At 35.3% G+C, this 20,173-nt stretch overlaps 1 protein-coding gene and 1 long non-coding RNA gene across 2 annotated transcripts in view; one reads left to right on the forward strand and one right to left on the reverse strand.

Moving 5' to 3' along the window:
* The window catches only part of slc9a6a (solute carrier family 9 member A6a), a 90,682-nt gene that overhangs the window by 19,876 nt on the left and 50,633 nt on the right, over positions 1 to 20,173 (forward strand). The window contains exons 2-10 of the mRNA XM_028815780.2: positions 1,887 to 2,086; positions 5,161 to 5,238; positions 7,131 to 7,207; positions 8,284 to 8,396; positions 8,933 to 9,038; positions 16,180 to 16,321; positions 16,445 to 16,550; positions 16,828 to 16,916; positions 17,016 to 17,129. Of these exons, the coding sequence (XP_028671613.2) occupies positions 1,887 to 2,086; positions 5,161 to 5,238; positions 7,131 to 7,207; positions 8,284 to 8,396; positions 8,933 to 9,038; positions 16,180 to 16,321; positions 16,445 to 16,550; positions 16,828 to 16,916; positions 17,016 to 17,129 (1,025 nt within the window). The remainder of the gene's footprint in view (positions 1 to 1,886; positions 2,087 to 5,160; positions 5,239 to 7,130; positions 7,208 to 8,283; positions 8,397 to 8,932; positions 9,039 to 16,179; positions 16,322 to 16,444; positions 16,551 to 16,827; positions 16,917 to 17,015; positions 17,130 to 20,173) is intronic.
* On the reverse strand, positions 15,850 to 16,555 carry LOC127529915 (uncharacterized). Its single transcript, XR_007936521.1, has 2 exons — positions 16,450 to 16,555; positions 15,850 to 16,326 (listed from the first exon to the last, which is right to left on the reverse strand). It is a non-coding gene; the product is annotated as an uncharacterized LOC127529915 (long non-coding RNA).

Consider the following 20,173-nt stretch of genomic DNA (forward strand, 5'->3'; position numbering starts at 1 on the left):
CCATGCCATCTTTCTAAATCTAGCAACGCTTAAGTTTCTCATCTGGATTTAAGTGGTAGAATCACCAAGCAATGGCTGCTATGACTTACAAGGTATGCTTGTTTTATTTTATTTTTATTTAAAGTAGTTTAGTGACGGGCGGCACGGTGGCGCAGTGGGTAGCACTGCTGCCTCGCAGTTGGGAGACCTGGGGACCTGGGTTCACCTCCCGGGTCCTCCCTGCGTGGAGTTTGCATGTTCTCCCCGTGTCTGCGTGGGTTTCCTCCGGGCGCTCCGGTTTCCTCCCACAGTCCAAAGACATGCAGGTTAGGTGGATTGGTGATTCTAAATTGGCCCTAGTGTATGCTTGGTGTGGGTGTGTTTGTGTGTGTCCTGCGGTGGGTTGGCACCCTGCCTGGGATTGGTTCCTGCCTTGTGCCCTATGTTGGCTGGGATTGGCTCCAGCAGACCCCCGTGACCCTGTGTTCGGATTCAGTGGGTTGGAATATGGATGGATGGATGGATAGTTTAATGACCAAATGAACAAACACACACAATGGACTGGTGCACAGTCTAGCGATTTTTCCCGCTTTTCATATGATTGCTGGGTTACCCTGCAGCTGCTCCTCAAACCTGCCCTGGATAAGTGGGTTAGGAAGGTTGATGGATGGATGGATGTACATACACATGCATACTTGCACGCGCATAGTATCTGGTTCTTGACATCCCTACAACCTTGTGCTTTTTAGTAGAGTCACACATTGTAAAGACAAGCAACTTGGCTTGATGAGCTAAAGGTTATGTGTATTTTCTCCTGTTCAGTGTGGGGTGTTGATGAAACTACCGTATACACAACTCTGTGTAAGAGGTTCTCACCTTAAATAATGCACATTATCCGAGAACCACCTTCTGTAAGTGTTAATTTATAGTTTTATCTGATACTATTCTCAAGAATATAGATTATGTCTTGTTTACAAAGGCTTGTGTTTAAAAGCAAAGCTACCAATTTATGAATAAGAATATTTAAATTGACTTTTTGCATTAAATACTAATTGAGTATTCCTGTCTTGAGCAGAAAACCATCTGTATGCTATTGGTACTGTCGTTTATAGTGCTGGTTCAGACCTCCGTTTTTTTTTTTGTTTTGTTTTTTTTTCTGTATGCTCAAAAATTCCCTTTAAAATATTTTTGTAAGTTTACCTTGAGGTAGTATCCTGCTAAAGGACTCCATAATATTGTTTAACATACTTTTTTCCCTTTTCGTTTCATCCATCCATCCATTTTCCAACCTGCTGAATCCGAACACAGGGTCACAGGGGTCTGCTGGAGCCAATCTCAGCCAACACAGGGCACAAGGCAGGAACCAATCCCGGGCAGGGTGCCAACCCACCGCAGGACCCTTTTCGTTTCAGTTCTCTAAATTCAGATTTACTGCTTGAAAATATTAATGGGTGTACAACAATCCAAACTGTTTTGTCACAAGCTCTTGAAGACTGGTGCACTGTCACACAACTTTACTAACCAAGTTGTTTTTGCTGTAGGATTTTTATATTCTCCTTCTTTCAGCCTAGGTTTTTCTCTGGGCACTCTGGGTTTTCACCCCAAATTCCAAAGATGTGTTTGGGTTAATTGATATCTCTAAATTGGCTCTGTGTGTGAACAAGTGTTGGTGCAAGTGCACCTTGTCCTGAACAGTGTCTATGTCTTGTGCTGGTTCCAGTCTTACATCTAATGCTGCTTAAGTGTTTTTGATTAGGGAACTGATGGAATGATTTTTGTTTTTTTGTTAAGTAAGCATAAGAAATATTTTTTAGATAAGCTGATGTGTAGCACATCTCTTAACCTGTAATAGGTATTTTTTTGACTGTTCAACTTAAAACAGCTCTCACCTGTCATTTTCATTATAGGCTTGCTGGTCGGAGTTGTTCTACGGTATGGGATCCATGTACCCAGAGATATCAACAATAAAACTCTTAGCTGCCAGCTGAACAACAGTCCTGCCACATTCCTGGTCAATGTCAGTGGCAAATTTTATGAATACACTTTGAAGGGAGAGATCAGTCCAAAGGAGGTTGACGATGTGCAAGATAATGAAATGCTGCGAAAGGTAAAGGATTTTGGATGCAAAAATATGTCTTTTGAGGTCGAAGGCTGTAGTAGTTCATGCTGTGGCTCATCAATTTTATCCCCCTATAGTTACTACAGTCCTGCACATCCCCCTTATTCTTAAATATCGGCACCAGTACACTTCTTCTCCACTCCTCAGGCATCCTGTCACTTTCCAACAATCTGGTTAAAAACTCCACTGCCATCTCTCCTAAACACCTCCATGCTTCCACAGGTATGTCATCTGGACCAGTGGCTTTTCCATTCTTCATCCTCTTCATAGCTGTCCTGGTTCACTATCTCCACATCATCCAACCTCTTTTCTCTCTCGTTCTCTTCATTCATCAGCCACTCAAAGTACTCTTTCCATCTGCTCAACACACTCTCCTCGCTTGTGAGTACGTTTCCATCTTTATCCTTTATCACCCTACCCTGCTCCCTCCTTAGTGTCCAACCTCTCATACAACTCATCATACACCTTTTCTTTAGCCTTCGCCACCTTTCTGTTCACCTTGTGCCTTATCTCCTTGTACTCTTGTCTACTTTCTGCATCTCTCTGACTATCCCACTTCTTCTTTGCCATCCTCTTCCTCTGTATACTGTATATTCTCCTGTACTTCCCCATTCCACCACCAGGTTTCCTTTTCCTCCTTCCTCACACCAAGCACCCTTCTTCCTGTCACCCTTACTACATTTGCTGTAGTTTCCCAACTATCTGCTAATTCTTCACTACCACCCAGTGCCTGTCTCACCTTCTCCCTAAACTCAACCTTGCAGTCTTCCTTTTTCAACTTCCACCATCTGATCCTTGGCTCTGCCCTCACTCTCTTCCTCTTCTTGATCTCCAACGTCATCCTACAGACCACCATCCTATGCTGCTTAACTACACTTTACCCTGCCACCACTTTGCAGTCTTCAGTCTCCTTCAGATTGACTCTTCTGCATAGGATGTAATCTACCTGTGTGCATCTTCCTTCACTCTTCTACGTATCCCTATGTTCCTCCCTCTTCTTAAAATACGTATTCACCACAGCCATTTCCATCCTTTTGGCAAAATCCACTATCCTCTGACCTTCTTCATTCCTCTCTTTGACACCATACCTACCAATCACCTCCTCTGTTCCCTTCACCAACATGTCCATTGAAATTCGCTCCAATCACCACTTTCTGTTCCTTGGGTACACTGTTCATCACTTCATCCAACTCACTCCAAAAATCTTCTTTCTCACCCATTGCACACCCAACTTGCGGGGCATATGCACTAACAACATTCATCATCACACCTCCAATTTCCAGCTTCATAATCATTACTCTGACACTTTTTTCACCTCCAAAACACTCTTGTCATACTTTACCTTCAGAATAACCCCTACTCCATTTTTCCTCCTATCCACACCATGATAGAACAATCTGAATCCACCTCCGATCCACCTGGCCTTACTCCCCTTCCATTTAGTCTCTTGCACGCACAATATATCAGCCTTCCTTCTCTCCATCATATCTGCTAACTCTTTCCCCTTACCAGTCATACTGCCAACATTCAAAGTTCCTACCCTCAGTTCCACTCTCTTTACCTTCCTCCTCTCCTCCTGCCTCTGGACACATCTTCCCCCTCTTCTTCTCCTTCTCTTTCTTCGGGCGACAGTAGCCCATTTTCCGCCAGCACCCTGTTGGCTAGCAGTACTGGTGACGGTGGTGATTAACCAGGGGCTCAACTGATGCTGTATGGAAACTTGTATTGTTATCCCCATATTGATTTGGCAAAATTTTACACCAGATGCCCTTCCTGACATAACCCTCCCCATTTATCTGGGCTTGGGACCGGTACGAGGAAACACACTGGTTTGTGCATCCCCTGTGGCTGGGTTTGGATTTGATATTTTGGCTGATTGGGGTATATCAATTCAGATGGTGTTATCGAAGGTGAACAGTCTGGGAATTTTGAATGGAATTAAACCTACACTACTCATCCAATGTTTCAAGTTTTAAGATTAACAGAAGACAGTAATACATGTATCAACAGTGTAAAACATTGACATAAAGCACAGTATATTAGTTTTCATACCCAAGAAATATACAGTGGGTTTTTGAACTGTGAGACTTTAAAGTCTGTTCTACAGCTAGCTATATTCGAATTGCAATGTGTTACATGTTGGGTTTACATAAAGATTTTGCTGTAATCTGTTCACATCACAATACTACTCATGTTACTACTGCATTAAATACTTCTGATTTACAGTTGATTCATTGATATTTTGTGCCAATCTACATTTTATTGCATATTTCTTAAAAGATACCTTTAAGTCAAAAACTAGTGTATGCTGCTTCTGTAATGTACTAGTACAAATTATTTAGTAGCTGCTAGTTTTACATTGCCCTGTCATTAACCTCATATTTTATGGTTAACAATTCCATAGAAATTTTAAGAAAACCAAAGACAAATTTATGTAGAGATTTATTGCAAAAGTACAAGAAAAGTATTTGTATCTCTCTGTATCGTTTTTGTTCAATGATAAATAAATGGAAGCCCCCACACATTGCCTAGAGTCTGCCTAGAAAAGGATGTCTACCACGCTTCAACACAATATTATTTTGTAGTCCAGGTATAGCTGAAAACTTATAAGAGGTCTTAATCCACTTGCAATAAAATACAGTATATCAACTGAAGGTAATATGTGCAAACCACTGCTGATTCTGTTAACAATGTTCCTAGTGGGGGCTTTTTTTTGCGTGCAGCCATTGTTGCCATAATCAACTCGCTGTGATAGTAATGTTATTAACATGGCCAGTGTTATCAAATGTTATGCTTAGTTATTTTGATAGTATGAGACATTTATTGAGGGTACAGTTCAATGTCTTTAGTAAGGATTATAATGGACATGCAAAATAATAATTTGCATACCTTGTTTTATTGTTTTTTTTTATGCAGGGTTTTATGAAAATTACACCAGTGCATCTGGGCACAACTGGTTTTGTCTTATTTATTTAAAAAAATGTATAAAATATGACTTTGCTTTTCTTTGTAAGTTTGTAAATATAATTCCTGAAAATGTGTAACTGTTTTCTGTATCTTAGGTGACTTTTGACCCTGAGGTGTTTTTCAACATTCTATTACCTCCTATAATTTTTCATGCCGGATATAGCCTCAAAAGGGTACGTATGCCTAATTTATCATTTGCTCCTGTTTTGTTTTTCAAAATCTGTAGCTGTAGCTGCATTTTTAATGGCAATTTGTTGGTCTTTTGAGTGTTGTTTTGAGATCCAAATGAAAGTTATATTTCACCAGATTTTTATTTATATCAGTTGAAATATATACTGCAACAGTTGTTCTGTACAGGGTGATTATAAAACAGTATGAAACTTTAAGTGTAATCCTGCATATGTACTGAGAACTTTCAATTGACTAGGATATTTACCTTTTATTGCTGAAACAAGAATTGTAAGCTATGTCCAATACATAGGTTCACCACTGGTCTTCTTCTCTCCTAAATATTTGTAGTGTTCTTGAATTGTAGCTATTCAGGTGTTTTGTTTGTTGTGGGTTATTATCATGTGGTGTTTTCATATTGTACATGGCCACTTCAGAAACATTTCACCTTCTTTCATTTTCGTTCTTCACTTTTGTGTATTGCTGAGTGCATGGATGATTTGCCAAGACCAAGCAGGACCTGCAGAGCATGTAGCAATGTAAAACCTTTTGGGAGGCACATATCTCACTTCTCAAATATCATATGTGCTTTTATGTAATCACTAAGTTTTTACAATATGTTTGTGTACAAGTAGCTTGGATTAACTGGACAGTCATTATGATTGGCTCAAGACTCACCTCTGGTGCGAAGGCATTTTGAAACCTCAAGCAGGTCAGATGTAGAATCTAACCTACTTAATCTAAGTCACAAATTGACATAGTTCAAATTTAGCAAGATTTGACCTCCAGTGACATTTATACAATTTTCTAAAATTGAATTATAAATGTCAAGCAAACAGTTGCTGAGTTTTGAAGATAAAAAAGTAGACGCACTATCACATTTGTAGACAATAATGTCTGTTGAACAAACTGGTATTGCTAGCTAATCAGAAGCAAGGTACGCTCCAACACGTGGCTAGAGGTGGACCAACTTGAATGGAGGATGGCGCATGAGTGAGGAGGGCCCTACCTCGGCCCGCAGCCTCTCTGTCGGATTCCTGTAAATAAATTGGTAAGTGAACTATGATATATAGCATGATGAGAGAAGTTGCAAAATCAACCAGAATGTTCAAGCAAATTATAGAAAAAAACTCTTATCTAAATCCATTAAGTAGTTCTCTCGTGAAAAGCAGACAGACAGACACACTGACTGACTTTGGATTTTATATATATAAAATATATATATGTCCTGCTGGAAAATGCAGGGTCCCAGGAAAAGATGATGTCTTGATGGCAGTATTTGTTTATCCAAAATTTGTACCTGTCTTTCTGCATTAAAGGTGCCCTCACAAATGTGCAAACCACAGCATCTTGCCATGACAGACACAGGTTTTTGGACCTGATGCTGATAATCCGCTTGGATGATCTTTTTCCTGTTCGGTCTGAAGAACATGACACATGTGTTTTCACAAAAACTATTTGAAATGTTGACTTGTTTGACCATAAAATATGATTCCATTATGATACTTTCCATCTCAGATGAGACCGAGCTAAGAGAAGTCATCTTCTGAACAGTATTGATGTCCTGTTTGGCTTCTGCTTTGCATATTAAAACCTTGTATCTTGGTATGAAGCTCAGAATGGTATTGACTGACAAAGATTTACTAAAACATCACCTTGTTATTTCAACTTGTTGTTAGTCCAAAACTACCCCATCTCTGCTTATATGGAACGTGTTGCAGGCATCAGTTTCAAAACGAATGTTTATTTTCAAAAAACAATTCAGTTACTTGGCAAAACATGGCATACCTTGTCTGAGAATCTAATATGCTTGTGTTTGGTAGTATTGCTAAGAGTATGTCATTAAGTGAAGCAAATCATAACCATAGAGTGCTGATTTGTCAATTTTACATTGCAGAGACATTTTTTTAGGAACTTGGGCTCCATCCTTGCATATGCCTTTGTTGGAACAGTCATCTCATGTTTTGTTATTGGGTAAGTATTTGATGTGGGTTCTTTTGACATGTAGAGGCAAAGATTGGAGAGATCCTGTTGCTCAGCTTCGAAGTATATTGCCAGTGGTATTATATATCATTGTCATTTCATCTGAAGAGTTATTTAGGTCATGTTCATTTATTTTCAAGAGATACTGCTGTCACGGTCAGCCTGGTATGTATTTCTCTCAAAATCCTGCAAAAAAGATAAGCACACTAGCTGCGTAAAATAAATCACATTAATTGTTATAGGATATACAGTATACTAATAGCAGAAATTTTGTATTTTGATTGACTGAGAGAAGAGGGTAAGTGCTTTTGTCATTAAGATTTATAAATCAGATAGTTATATACATATTTCTGTATATAAAGAGGACACTGCTTTCCAAATGGACTGAAGGTTCATTCAAGGCTGATTCCTATCTGCTTCATGCTGCTGGAAAAGGCTCTGTCTACACAAGATACTATAATGTGAATAATGATTTAGCAAAATCCTGCTTAAAGACATTTTTGAAATTGGGATAGATATCCAACCTATGGGCCCCATGAATATATAAACATTTAACTATACAGCCATCCACATACAGTTCATTAATGTGTACATTTTAGTTAATGAGGATTAATCCAGCAACTTTCAGTGAATTAGATAAATATTTCTAGTTAAGTCTAACATGTAAACAAAGACAATTTTGGTTAGGGTAGTTTTTAGCTTTTATTTAAAAATAGTTTTGGAAGGCGTAAGAGCAAATACCTTTTAGCAGGTTTCATTATAGGGTTGGGCAGAGTCGGTCATTTTTGTATGTTTAGTATGCATGTGTTGAATATGTACATTTTTGTTTTGTATTTTTATTAATTTCGTGTTTGTATAAAAAAATATATACATGTAAATTGTTTTTGCTTCGGACAAAGCGGCTATTTACAATAATGTAGGGTATTCAGCTTCTGTACATCTGTTGTAAGATGGTAGCTTTTTTGGTACGGTTATCTTAATCAGTAGTAGAGAATTATGTAAATTGTTCATCTTGGAATCAATTCTTGTATTTCGTAAACATTAATCTTTCCTCAATTCTTGGACAGGCTAATTATGTATGGATTTGTAACCCTCATGAAATCTATTCGACAACTTGGAGGCGATTTCTTCTTCACTGATTGCCTCTTTTTTGGTGCAATCGTGTCTGCCACTGACCCAGGTGAAATATTTTATGAATGATGGGGTAATGTGTGAATTTGGTGTTTGGTCATAACTTGTACTTCACAATGTTTACCATAACAATGAGATTTAAATCAGTAGAAATAACAATGTTCAAATCAGCTTTACTTAAAAATGTAATTCAGGAGTAGGGTATAATGCCTTTCTTATTGTTATCAAACCAAATATGCAGTGATAAGTAATGATGGTAAAACTAAGAAAGGTAAAATGTTTATTATGCTGTTTTCTGTAAAATACAGAAAAATTTCAGTAAGTTTTTCAATATCAGATTAACCATAATAACACTGTCAATCTTGTTTATTACCTTTACATTTCTGTTATTATTAAATAAATCCTTCATATTTTGTATTTGACATGTGGGGTTAAGTTCTAATGACTGTTAACTTTGGTCAAAATACACTATTAACATCACTTGTTTGATTCCTTAATATATACATGTATGTGAAATCAAAGTGTTAGAAAACCTTGGACACATTTTTTAACTTTTTAAAATCCTGTTCTTTTTTTTCCTCAAAGTGACAGTACTGGCAATTTTCCATGAGTTGCAGGTGGATGTGGATCTATATGCACTGTTATTTGGAGAAAGTGTGCTAAATGATGCAGTTGCCATTGTACTATCCTCGTAAGTTCCTTTAGTATCTAATTATTTTGGAGCCTGCATGTAAGGAAGAGTGTGTGGTTTAGTATGTGTTCTTTTATATTTTATATGAGATAATTGGTTTTTAATGCCTTTGTTCTAAAAATAAACAAGTAAATCATTAATTACATGTAATAAAATTCACTTTTTGTAATGAAACTTTACGGCACAACAATTACCTCATATAATCAAAGAATAATATAAAATGATATATTAAATATTTAAAATGAAATGGTTCATAACTAATGAAGATAACCCCCTCTGTAGTCTTAGTGTAGTTTATTACTTGGGATGTATATACACATCTAGAGTGACAATGGTATGAGTTTAGAAATGACTGAATATTTATTATACTTGGATAAGACAGATGACATATCTTCTTTTACATCACTGCTGATTACTTTTTGATTTTCTGTCAAAAAGCAATACAATAGTATTCTCCAGTTTACATTGACTGATCGAATTTCCTTCTCAGAGTCTTAGGATCATCAGATACTTCAAAAGCTTGTATATTTATAGCATGGTTAACTGGTGATTCCACATCGTCAGTATGGATCTGAAAATGTCTTACCTTTGTGTTTCGGTCCTAAGCAGTTTTTTTTTTTTTTATCTATGTTACGGGCATCCATAAAAAAAAAACTGCTTTATTACCTTATAACACTTCCCTGGAAATATGGAGTCACGAAATATATTTGATTCTGTATAAATTTTTTGAAATTGCATATTTGTTCCTTGATGACTTGTAAAAATAAACCTGGAAAAAGTTGTTTTCAAAGTATTTTCAAATGTATAAGGCGTGTCACTCATACACATGTGTTACATTCCTCCATGCCATATTTTAACTGTTGGTCAGGTATACTTTTTTTCTGTTGGTTTAGCAGCATTGCTTAGGGTGGACTTGAACCTGAGATTCATATAGCACAGAGAAAGGGTAATACATAATCTGGACTATGGAAATATCTCATCAAGGGTAATTAGAAGGGATAAGCAAAACATTCAGTAAAAAATGTTTCTTCCAGCTTTTCAGTAATTGTCAGCATTCTTTTTCTGGGCAAAACACCCAATTAATCTACAATACTGTCATCAGCATAAGCTGTTTTGCCCTTAATCTACAGTCCACTGCACCCCATTTTGCATAAAACAGTGTGTATAACCCATTTATAATACTAAATTCCACCCAGAGAAGTGTTGCTTCAACTGTAACCCTGTTGTGTGCTTGTTGACCTGGACTGATACTAATCCATGGTTATAACATCATAACAAATGCATCTTACATGATTGATTGATTAGCAATTCAGTGTCCAGAGTGAAGAGGTGATACAGTAGAACAGAATAATCACTATAGTCCTTGCTAGAAATCTGAGAAATTTAGGAATGCAATATGCGAAAATTAGCTTATTAATTTGAATAGATGTTCATTTAATTTAGAGGCAAATAATAATGGTTTTATAATTATTTTAGTCTAAATATCTTATTTAATTTTTTTGTTTAAAAAAAGTAGAACACCTGAAAATGGAGTTTTATAGACTGTGTTCTTGCTTTTTATATTTATCATTTATGCAGAGTTTATACTTTTGTTAAGTCTTACTGGTATCAGGTAATCAGATTGAAACATTAATGTCTAAATAAGGGCCTACAGGTATAGCATGTTGTTGTTAATCTAATTCCAGTCTGAATTGTTTTTTTCCTTTTTTGAGACATGAACATTCAAATTTTGTATTATGTAGCAATTTTTCTTTATCATAAAGTTTTACATTCCCTTTAGACGTATGTAATTATGACTAGTTGGAAATTACTTCCAGAATAAAAAACACCAATTGTTTGATTATTTTTTAGCATCTTTATTGAAAATGTCTACAATTGTCATTTTTGGCCATCTCTTACATATTCTACCTTGTTTAAATACTTTAATGTTTTGACTTAATTTATAGTGCTTTTTGTGTAGGTTTATTAAGACCTCTTACAAATGCATTGTGTATTTACAGAATTTTTATTTATTATGGAAAGCACAGTGCACTTGGACTGCGTACAAGCTGGGCCAATGCCACAGTGTCTAAAATGGTTCCAGGCATGGTGGAGATTCAGGGAGTCTTAACTAATGGGTGTGCTGTGCTTGTGTTGTGTGTTGTGCCTTCTTAGCAGTGCTCTATATAAGGCCAAAGCTTTATCTTATGCAAAGCAAATTACCAGTGTATTTATTGTTTTGGAATAGAATAAAAATGAAGCACTACAGAGGAAATAGCTGTTGTATTTTTGTAAATAATCATGAATTTGTAATATTTTTTGATTATCTATTATATGCTTGAAAATTGTAAATAATAAAATTGATAAAATAATAAAATAATTGTTATTTAAAGCACACATGATAGGGATATGGGATAAAGTATACATCCTAACTTCTTGGCTAAATGTAGTTGTTTAGCTGCAATCAAATCAAACCTACATTGTCCTGAGTTTTATCCTTTGCCTGTTCTTAAATGGAGACTAAACAATTAAAAAAGTTTATACTTACTCATTACAAGGTTGAACTTTCTTATCACTTAATGACGCCAGATAAAAAGTAGATATGTTTCTGGTAATTTGCTTGTTGTTTTACATTTGTCTTTCTACACTGGACTTCCTGAACCCTTTTGAGATCTTTCCTTCTTATTTCTCACCTATAAAAAGTGTAGTTGTGTGTGTAAAATATTATAGGAATGATTTTGAAATTTTCTATTTTTTTGGTGCCTGTTTATTTTAAAGATTTTTTTATGCTCACAAGTTAAAAATTACATATTGTAAAACAGTGGATTACAGACTTTGTCCTGAAGAATGACTTTCGCTGTTGATTTTAGTTAGCTTTTTGTGCTAGTTTAATTTTCTTATACAGTAGTTGGTAGCCTAGCTTTTAAACAGCCTGTACCTTATCAGGACATTTTGATACTTTTTCTTTTTTTATTATTATTACACGATTTTATTCGACTTGTCGTCTCTGTCTGGGTCAAATTTTGCAATCAATTTTTACCCACTTTTACTAAACTGATTTCCTCCAAACTTTTCATGCATGCTGATTTCTGGTGACAATGCAATACTTCATCAGTTTTGATTTGGGATCTGTACGTTAATTACGTCAAATTTTAATTTTTCATTTCCTTATATTATACTTTCAGTGAATACACATATAAAGTGCTTTTAGCCAACACACATTTATGTGAATTAGTAGTGTTGGTCAAGTGGTTAGCATGTTGGACTTTTGATTTGGTCAAAGGTTCAAGACCAATGTAGACAAATTAATTTAACCTCCTTAGCGTTGCATTTTATTCCAAGAAAACACGTAAAAAGCATTGCATTTTTTTTGGTATGAAAAGTTACATTTTTATTAAATCTCAAAAGTATAATAATGACACAAATAATAATAGTAATGCTGAATAAAATAATATAATAATATGGAATGAACAGTAATAACAAAAACAATAATAACAGTAATAATAATACTACTAATGATGCCAAAACAGTATTTAATCTCAAAATGAGTCCTTTGTGTGGTAAATCTTAAAGCACCGTGAAAAGCACAATCCAACGTCAGTCGAGACAATAATAGTGTGCTTCTTTTTGGATTTTCTTTGCGGATTTATCTGTTTTTGAACAGCACACTACACAGGTACAAGTTGGATTCTGTTTTTTTTTTCTGTTGGGGTGTATATAATATAATAAAATGTCTGCCAATAAGACGCTCTGGATTGATCCGTGATGTACTCCGTCGACCGCATCTCTTTAGCGGTAGTGTTTGCATGTTTGGCAATGATTTATTCTTCAAGCTGGCATGTAAAGTTTGCATGAGTTACAGTTTTGCCAGCATTTATTTGTATAACACTAATGCATTCCAAATACACTGTTCCACCAGATGACAAAATATCTTTTTGTATTATTCCTTTTGTTGCAGCCACATAACAGGATAGAAAATCAATTCTTGATCCACATGGTTTACGCTGCCTATCATGCTATTGTAGTCGACCACAGCAAAAGGCTTTGTAAACTGCTTGTTGCCTTTTGCCTGTACAGTGACTGTAGCTGCATAATGTACAGTGCTAAGAAGACAAACCTCTTTCTTGTCCTTCCATTTCAGCATAATCACTTTAAACTTTTGCCAAGCTACTCGTACACCTTGCTGTAATTTAGCTCTGTCAAAGTCTTCAGACATGCCATGACGGTTAGGACGCAGTGTACCATATGCGTCAGTCTTTCTTTCCAGTGAGATGTCAAATAGTTCTGGCGAACTATAAAAATTGTCCATGGTTACACAGTAATCTTGATCCCACAGAGCATCTATCAGAGTCGGCACCAATGGCGTAACGCCATACTGATTGTGTTTCGGATCAAACATTGTCCCTAGCCCTGTGTACAGAACAGAAGTCCAAATGCATCCCGTTTTAGATTCACAAACCTCGTAAAGCTTTATGCCAAATCTTCTCTTTTTGATGTGACAGTCTGCCCTTATAAGCTGTGAGACTTTCATCAATGCCAAAATTTTCTTCATTTTGGGTTCTGGGTTGTTATTCTCTTCAAAAACTTCATTGTTGGTAAATTGAAGATATTACATAATTCGTGAAAACCTACACTCAGACATAATTTTTCCAAAGAATGGCAGCACTGACAGCACATTTACAGCCCAAGTGATTCTCGGTTCTAACATTTACGCAAGATGCATCTGTACAGTTGCTTGAGTGACACTCGGGACTAACTGTTTTAGCACAGTTTTCACAGCTCGAGTAACACTTGGGTCTAACACTAAGGAGGTTAAAGAAAATCATTTTAATTAATTCATATTGAAGTTTTGTCAAATTACTTCAATATGAAAATTAAGCAGCAGTGGTCAAGTGGTTAGTGTGTTGGATGTTCAATCAAGTGGTTGAAGGTTTGAGACCAGTGTACATAAAGTATTTTTTTTTTTTTAATTGTACCAATTTTTTGTATTCTTTTCAGTGATTTGGCGATATTGGTTCAGTGGATAAAGTGTTGGGCTTTTTCTAAGAATGATTGAAGGTTTAATTCTCCAGTAGACAAACACACATTTCCAGTACTTTACACGTGTAAGGTTTCATCGTGATTAGGATTTTTTTGAAATGAGAAATGAACATGAATGAATGTTAAGTTTCACTTTAAGGTTGTAGGTTCGATTCCTCTCCGTTGTTAATATCATTTCTGTCAAATCATAAAAATGTATTAAAGAATTAATTTAATTCACTTCAAATGCATAGATTCCTTAAATGACTTAAAAAAAGAACTCTTATAATTTGAAAATTTCTTCAGTTATAACCTTTATCCTACTTACTTTAATCAAGTTTTATATGATGTGTCATTTTCTTTTGATAGTTAAGCTTTTATGGGCGTCCCACAATTTTATTTTTAGTAACATATGACCAACAAAATCTTAGTACAAGAATAAAATTTATTTTTTTTACTTTTTAGTGCATTTTTTAATAAAATTGAGTCACTTAAAAATCTTTTTCTAATATATTGACAAAATTAACCTTGTAATATTTTTACGTTATTCTAAATGTACAGCATGTACACCTTATAAGACTAATAAAGTTATATACCTTTTTTACCTGAAGCATCAGTGTTCATCCTGATTGCCACTGTGGCTTGTTTTTATCAATGGTATGGTTGAGTCTAGCTGCTTACTAAAGTTAATATGTCCTTTACAGTCAGTGTTAGTGGCAATATGTTAGACTTGTGTAAGTCTTGTACAGTCAGTAGTTTTTTAGTTGACAAGTCTAGAACTGGACCTGCCCGAATACTCAATTACATGGTATTTATAACCACTGTCAAAGAGACTTCACTGGTGAGACTGTTCAGATGACCTGTATAAAAATGTGGCATCATAAATGCCTTGTCATTTGGCTTAATGTCTTGGTTACCATTTATAACATTTGTTCAATGAGGTTTGTATTGTAGATATATATCACTGTTTTACCTTGTCTAGCCCTAGCATTGATGCTTTGGGGAAAAACAATAGCAGAAACAGCCTTTCAATTATGTAGTGATTAGTGTAGCCAGCTCAGACCAGGGAAGAAGTAGGGTAAGAAAGATGAGGGACGTGTGTGTTCTATTCTATATTTTCTTTCTCTCGGATCATGTATGTTTCTTTTTTGTCATTGTCAAGAGTAAAGTTATGTTGTGACCATTTAAAAATCAGGGATTTCAATGCAAGTGTTCTAGCTTAGTGTAGCAATAGTGTTAGTAAAAAGAAAAAATGTCCTAAAATCAGTCCATTGTATGCAAAGCATGCTGTTTCACTAGGCCAACTGTAGAGGAAAAACATATAAAATTAACATATTTAAACTTAAATTATTAAAACACTTTGCCATCTGTTTTCTGACATCATAGTTAAATTTTGGAAACAATTTCAAAGTTTATAGTTTCCTTTCCTGCTTTAGTCCTTTCTCTGTTTTCTGAAAACAAAATGAGCTGCTATAGTAACTGACATGGAAATTGCCAACTTGAGGTTTTGGGATTTGTTGACTATTTTATCATGAAATTTTAAGCTTATGCTGTTATGATTTTCTTAGATGTCCATTCTCATTTTACTGGTTTTAATTAAGAAATGAAGAGGAGGAAAAATCCATTGCAAAACTCTAGAGAAATGAGTCCAATGTTATAGAACTGACAGCCAACCTGAGTGGAAACAGAGTCAGCCTTTAAGAACAAGAGAAAAAGACAAGCTTAGCTTTTGGTAGTAATTCAGCTGTTACTACTTGAGAAACAAATCAGTAGGAACTTTGAAGTGTTTTTGTTTTCCTCCATTTACCTGGAATTGTTTGAGCCTATGCAAAATGTATACAGACATGCAGGTATATTAAAGAAGTAGAAAAATGTTGCTTCAGGTATGTCAAGTCCAATTTTTTTTTTTTTTAAACAGGACAGATCATACCCAGTGTATGTTTTACACAGTTTTGTGGAAAAATTACAGGCAATCCAATATGTAAGGGAATGAAGTGAAGAGTGAATGCTAAGAATGTAATATTTTATATTTCTCACCAGTGTGACCAATATGTGTTTTAAAGATTTTGAGAAATTAGTGAATGGTTTCTGTCAGTACTGAATGGTGGATTTTTGATATTCTGACAAGTCTTCTGGTTTACAGGTCAATTGTTGCGTATCAGCCAGCTGGAGATAACAGCCATACTTTTGACGTCACAGCAATGTTTAAGTCATTTGGAATTTTTTTAGGAATATTTAGTGGATCTTTTGCTCTTGGAGCTGCCACTGGAGTTGTGACAGCCCTGATATCCTTTTACTAATTTGAGTTAATTTTTATACAGTGAGGTGTCATTGGTACTGAATCATTAAAAAATGTAAATTTCTAAGATTTCATATTGTTCTGACTCTTTAACTGACCTATTCTTCACGTCACCAAATTCACAAAACTGCGAGATTTCCAGCTTCTGGAGACTGCATTATTCTTCCTGATGTCCTGGAGCACATTTCTTCTTGCAGAGGCATGTGGTTTCACAGGTATGCAAAATTAAATTTCATGAGCATTGTGCTTTTCAACAAAAAATTTTTTTTTTTCTTTTCTTCTTCTAAATGCTTTTTAGCACAGTGCTTAATGAATACCATTAAAATGTATAACTCCTCCCGGAATGGTAATTAAAGAAAGAAAAATAATTGTAGGAGTTTTACAGTTCTTGAATATTTCATTAAAGGTGTTTAAAAAGTAAGATTTTTTTTTTAACTGGACATAGTAGAAGATGGCAGTACAGTAAATGTCTATTTCTCCACCTTTTCTTAGGTGTGGTGGCTGTTCTTTTTTGTGGTATCACCCAGGCACATTATACCTATAACAATTTATCTCCAGAATCACAGGACAGAACCAAGCAGGTAAAAAGGCTTATCTCAGCATTGATTTACTTTCTGTCATACTATGCCGATATAGGATTGAATTGGAAGATAAAATAATTAATGCTTTCCTTTCCGTAGTTGTTTGAGCTGCTGAATTTTCTGGCAGAGAATTTCATCTTTTCATACATGGGATTAACACTGTTCACATTCCAGAACCATGTATTCAATCCAACATTTATTGTGGGAGCTTTTGTATCCTTTTGAGCAAATTGGTTTTACTGCATACACACTGGCAAGTGTGGATGGATAGACAGCAGAGGTTGTGGTCATTAGACTAATAGTAATATTAGTCAGGTAAGAACTTTTTCTCTTGCATATTCAAGTACAGTACTCTGAAATGTACTCTTTCTGTGTTTTAGCTTTCTGGAACAATTTTGACTATCCAGTAAAAATAACAATATGACAAACTTGAAGTACAGCAAAACAAACAAAAGTTTCAAGTATGTATTGCCTATGGTCTTTCATTTGCTTACCTGTTGAAATAAAAACTAATGTGGATATAGACATCCTGCACTCTCTGTTACAATTTATCCAGCTTCCTCAATTGGAATTGTGCAGTGGAACTACTGATGCTTCCGTGTCCTTGTTCCTTTCTAGGACTGCAAGTCCATTGAAGCTCATAGGATAGAATACCCTTTATGAAAAATTTAATCGGAAATGAACATTATTACCATATGTATGTATATAGATGTTCCCAACTAGAAGAAGTCATGCATGTAATGTAACATATGAATCGTTCAACTTCAATTTGCTGATGAATGGTAAACATCAAAAATGCCTATTGTAACCATTCTGATTGGAAAACCAATGTTCAGCAGGCTGCTAAAGGGAGAGCACACCAGCCACCTTGATTCTTCTTGAGACATTCACAAGCTTTAAAAGTAACATTAATACACTTATACTGCCCATTAATAAGAATTAAAAAGAAATAAAACATAATGGTTATCTCACAATGGAGATCTTTAATAATCCTTTAGCAACTTTGACTAATTTTGTTGAGTGTTTATTGGGGGTTCAGATTGGAATTGTGAAGTATGATTAGGTTTTTCTGGTCAATACAGCAAGCATACAAGAGATTTACCACTTATTTGGGACACACAGAAACACAAAAATGGTAAAAGATTATCAAAAACTCATTGTCCTTTACTGAGTATCTGAATACCTTCTGATGGGTTAGGTTTGCAGATTCACTGGGCCTGACACAATTTCTTAAGTAAAGATTTTCCTAGTTGTGTCCATCTTTACATGCTTCATATAACTTTATTGGTTATTTGCCTTTCTTCCTGCTTTGCAGCCTCTCTCTCAGGGTGTTCAGGTAGAGTCCCTCTTAGTTTGCTGTCAGGAAGTAAGCATCTGGGTCAAATCTTCTGTATCCTACACTGTGGATGCAGTTTCTTCAAATTTAACATATCCACTACCAGTTGACTTTCTTACACATGGTAACAACAGATTTTATTTTTTGGTTATCTCCTTTGGTATTTGTAGTTATATTGCATTCATAAGCCAGAGAATCATTGTAATAAAAATCTAACTGAAGTATGACTTAGCTAGACAGCTCTGTAAACATAAGGTGGCAATTTCTGGTGAATCACTTTTTTTTACCTAAAATGGGTGGCACATCCACTTAGTTTTCATATGTATAATTATGACTGCTTACTTTAGTACAGAGATAGATTAAAATGTCATCATGGTATTAATACTGTACTTTGTTTTATCCTCTTAATTTTATTGTTATTGTTAGAACTAAATGCCCATAGGAATTTTAATATAGTGGCTGCGTAACGCAATAAAATGCTTGAAATTGCATTAAAATAAAGCTCAAACAAGGAAATGTTGCTGAAAATTTCTTTTTGTTAACTATAGTCAGACATAAAACTTAAAAAATACTTATAAAGGATCTGTTTAAAACAGCAATTAAGAAATAAAGCACTGAAAATGCTTTATAACAAAATGGTGACAAATACAATTATGAATTTGAATTTGCATTGAAAAGTTATGTTTGCCAATAATATCTTATTATTACTAATACCATATGCAGGAGTGAATGCAGTATTTGCCAAAATAACCTTACTGTATTAAAGTAACAGAAGTAATAGCTTAGTTATTTATGCTTTTTTTTTGTAATCAATTTTTTATTGATGTCAAACAGTCTTCTTTTTTTGTTACTTTACTTTTTCATATTGAAAATTTGAAGAAGACAAAAACACACACACCGCACCATGAAGCAGGACTGATTGTACACATGGTCACTGACAGGGCCCAGAGGTCCACACAGCCATTTGAGGAAACAAATCTAACAGAAAAGTGTCAGATTGAAATCGTGTTTGCAGTCAGCCATTACTTGATTAGGAATAAATTATTTTCCCATTTACTAATAGCATGTGCAGCTGATAGTTCTAATAATGTATTTATACTAACTTTTATCTTGGTGATTATTAGAGCATGTGGAGAAGTAACTATAACACTTTTTCTGTGTGTTCTAATTCAAATTTATTTATTTTTTTCTTGCGACTAAAGCTGTATTTAGTAAGAAATCAATCTAATTTCCAGCAGTTCCATTAGTAGATGTCTCCAGATGAGAAATCTCAGAAACCTTATCTCTCTATTATAAAAAAAAAAAAATCCTGAGAGAGAAAGACTAGGGAGACGAGACGTGATCTTCACGTGAAGATCACGGAAGACACTTAAAAGACCCTCGAGACGAAAGAGATTGGCCACAGTGCGTCTTGTGGGGACCTTAAACATGAGACTTTCTGCCAAGAGATTGACCCAGGACTGTCTCGTGGGGACGTAGAACATGAGATTCTTGCAAGACACGCCCTACTTACAACCAATATCAAATAAGACCACGAACAGCAAAACACTCAGTTGTGTAAAGGCTTTGAGCACACACAGATCCAGGGCTGTCAGCGTATATAAAGCGTATAAGGACAATACGTTATAAATAAAATGTCGATGACTAAGCGAAGAAGAAAGAGCAGCATGGAGAAAAGAGACTCAAAAGCATTGGAGAGAAAAAAATGCAAAAAAGAAAAAGAATAATTGAGGTGCAAATTCAGAAAATAAGGAAAGTAATAATCAGCCCGGAACAAGTGGAATTGGAACAAAAAGCACATCCAATCGGGCTCAGAATTAAAAGACAAAGAGTAAAAGACAAAGTAGAATTTCGTAAAGACATTCAAAAACGTTGGCGCGATACACATGCAGAGCAGGATAGAGATTATGAAAGCAGTGGA

This window comes from Erpetoichthys calabaricus, chromosome 12 (genome assembly GCF_900747795.2).
Source record: "Erpetoichthys calabaricus chromosome 12, fErpCal1.3, whole genome shotgun sequence".
In the NCBI taxonomy this organism is placed as follows: domain Eukaryota; kingdom Metazoa; phylum Chordata; class Cladistia; order Polypteriformes; family Polypteridae; genus Erpetoichthys; species Erpetoichthys calabaricus.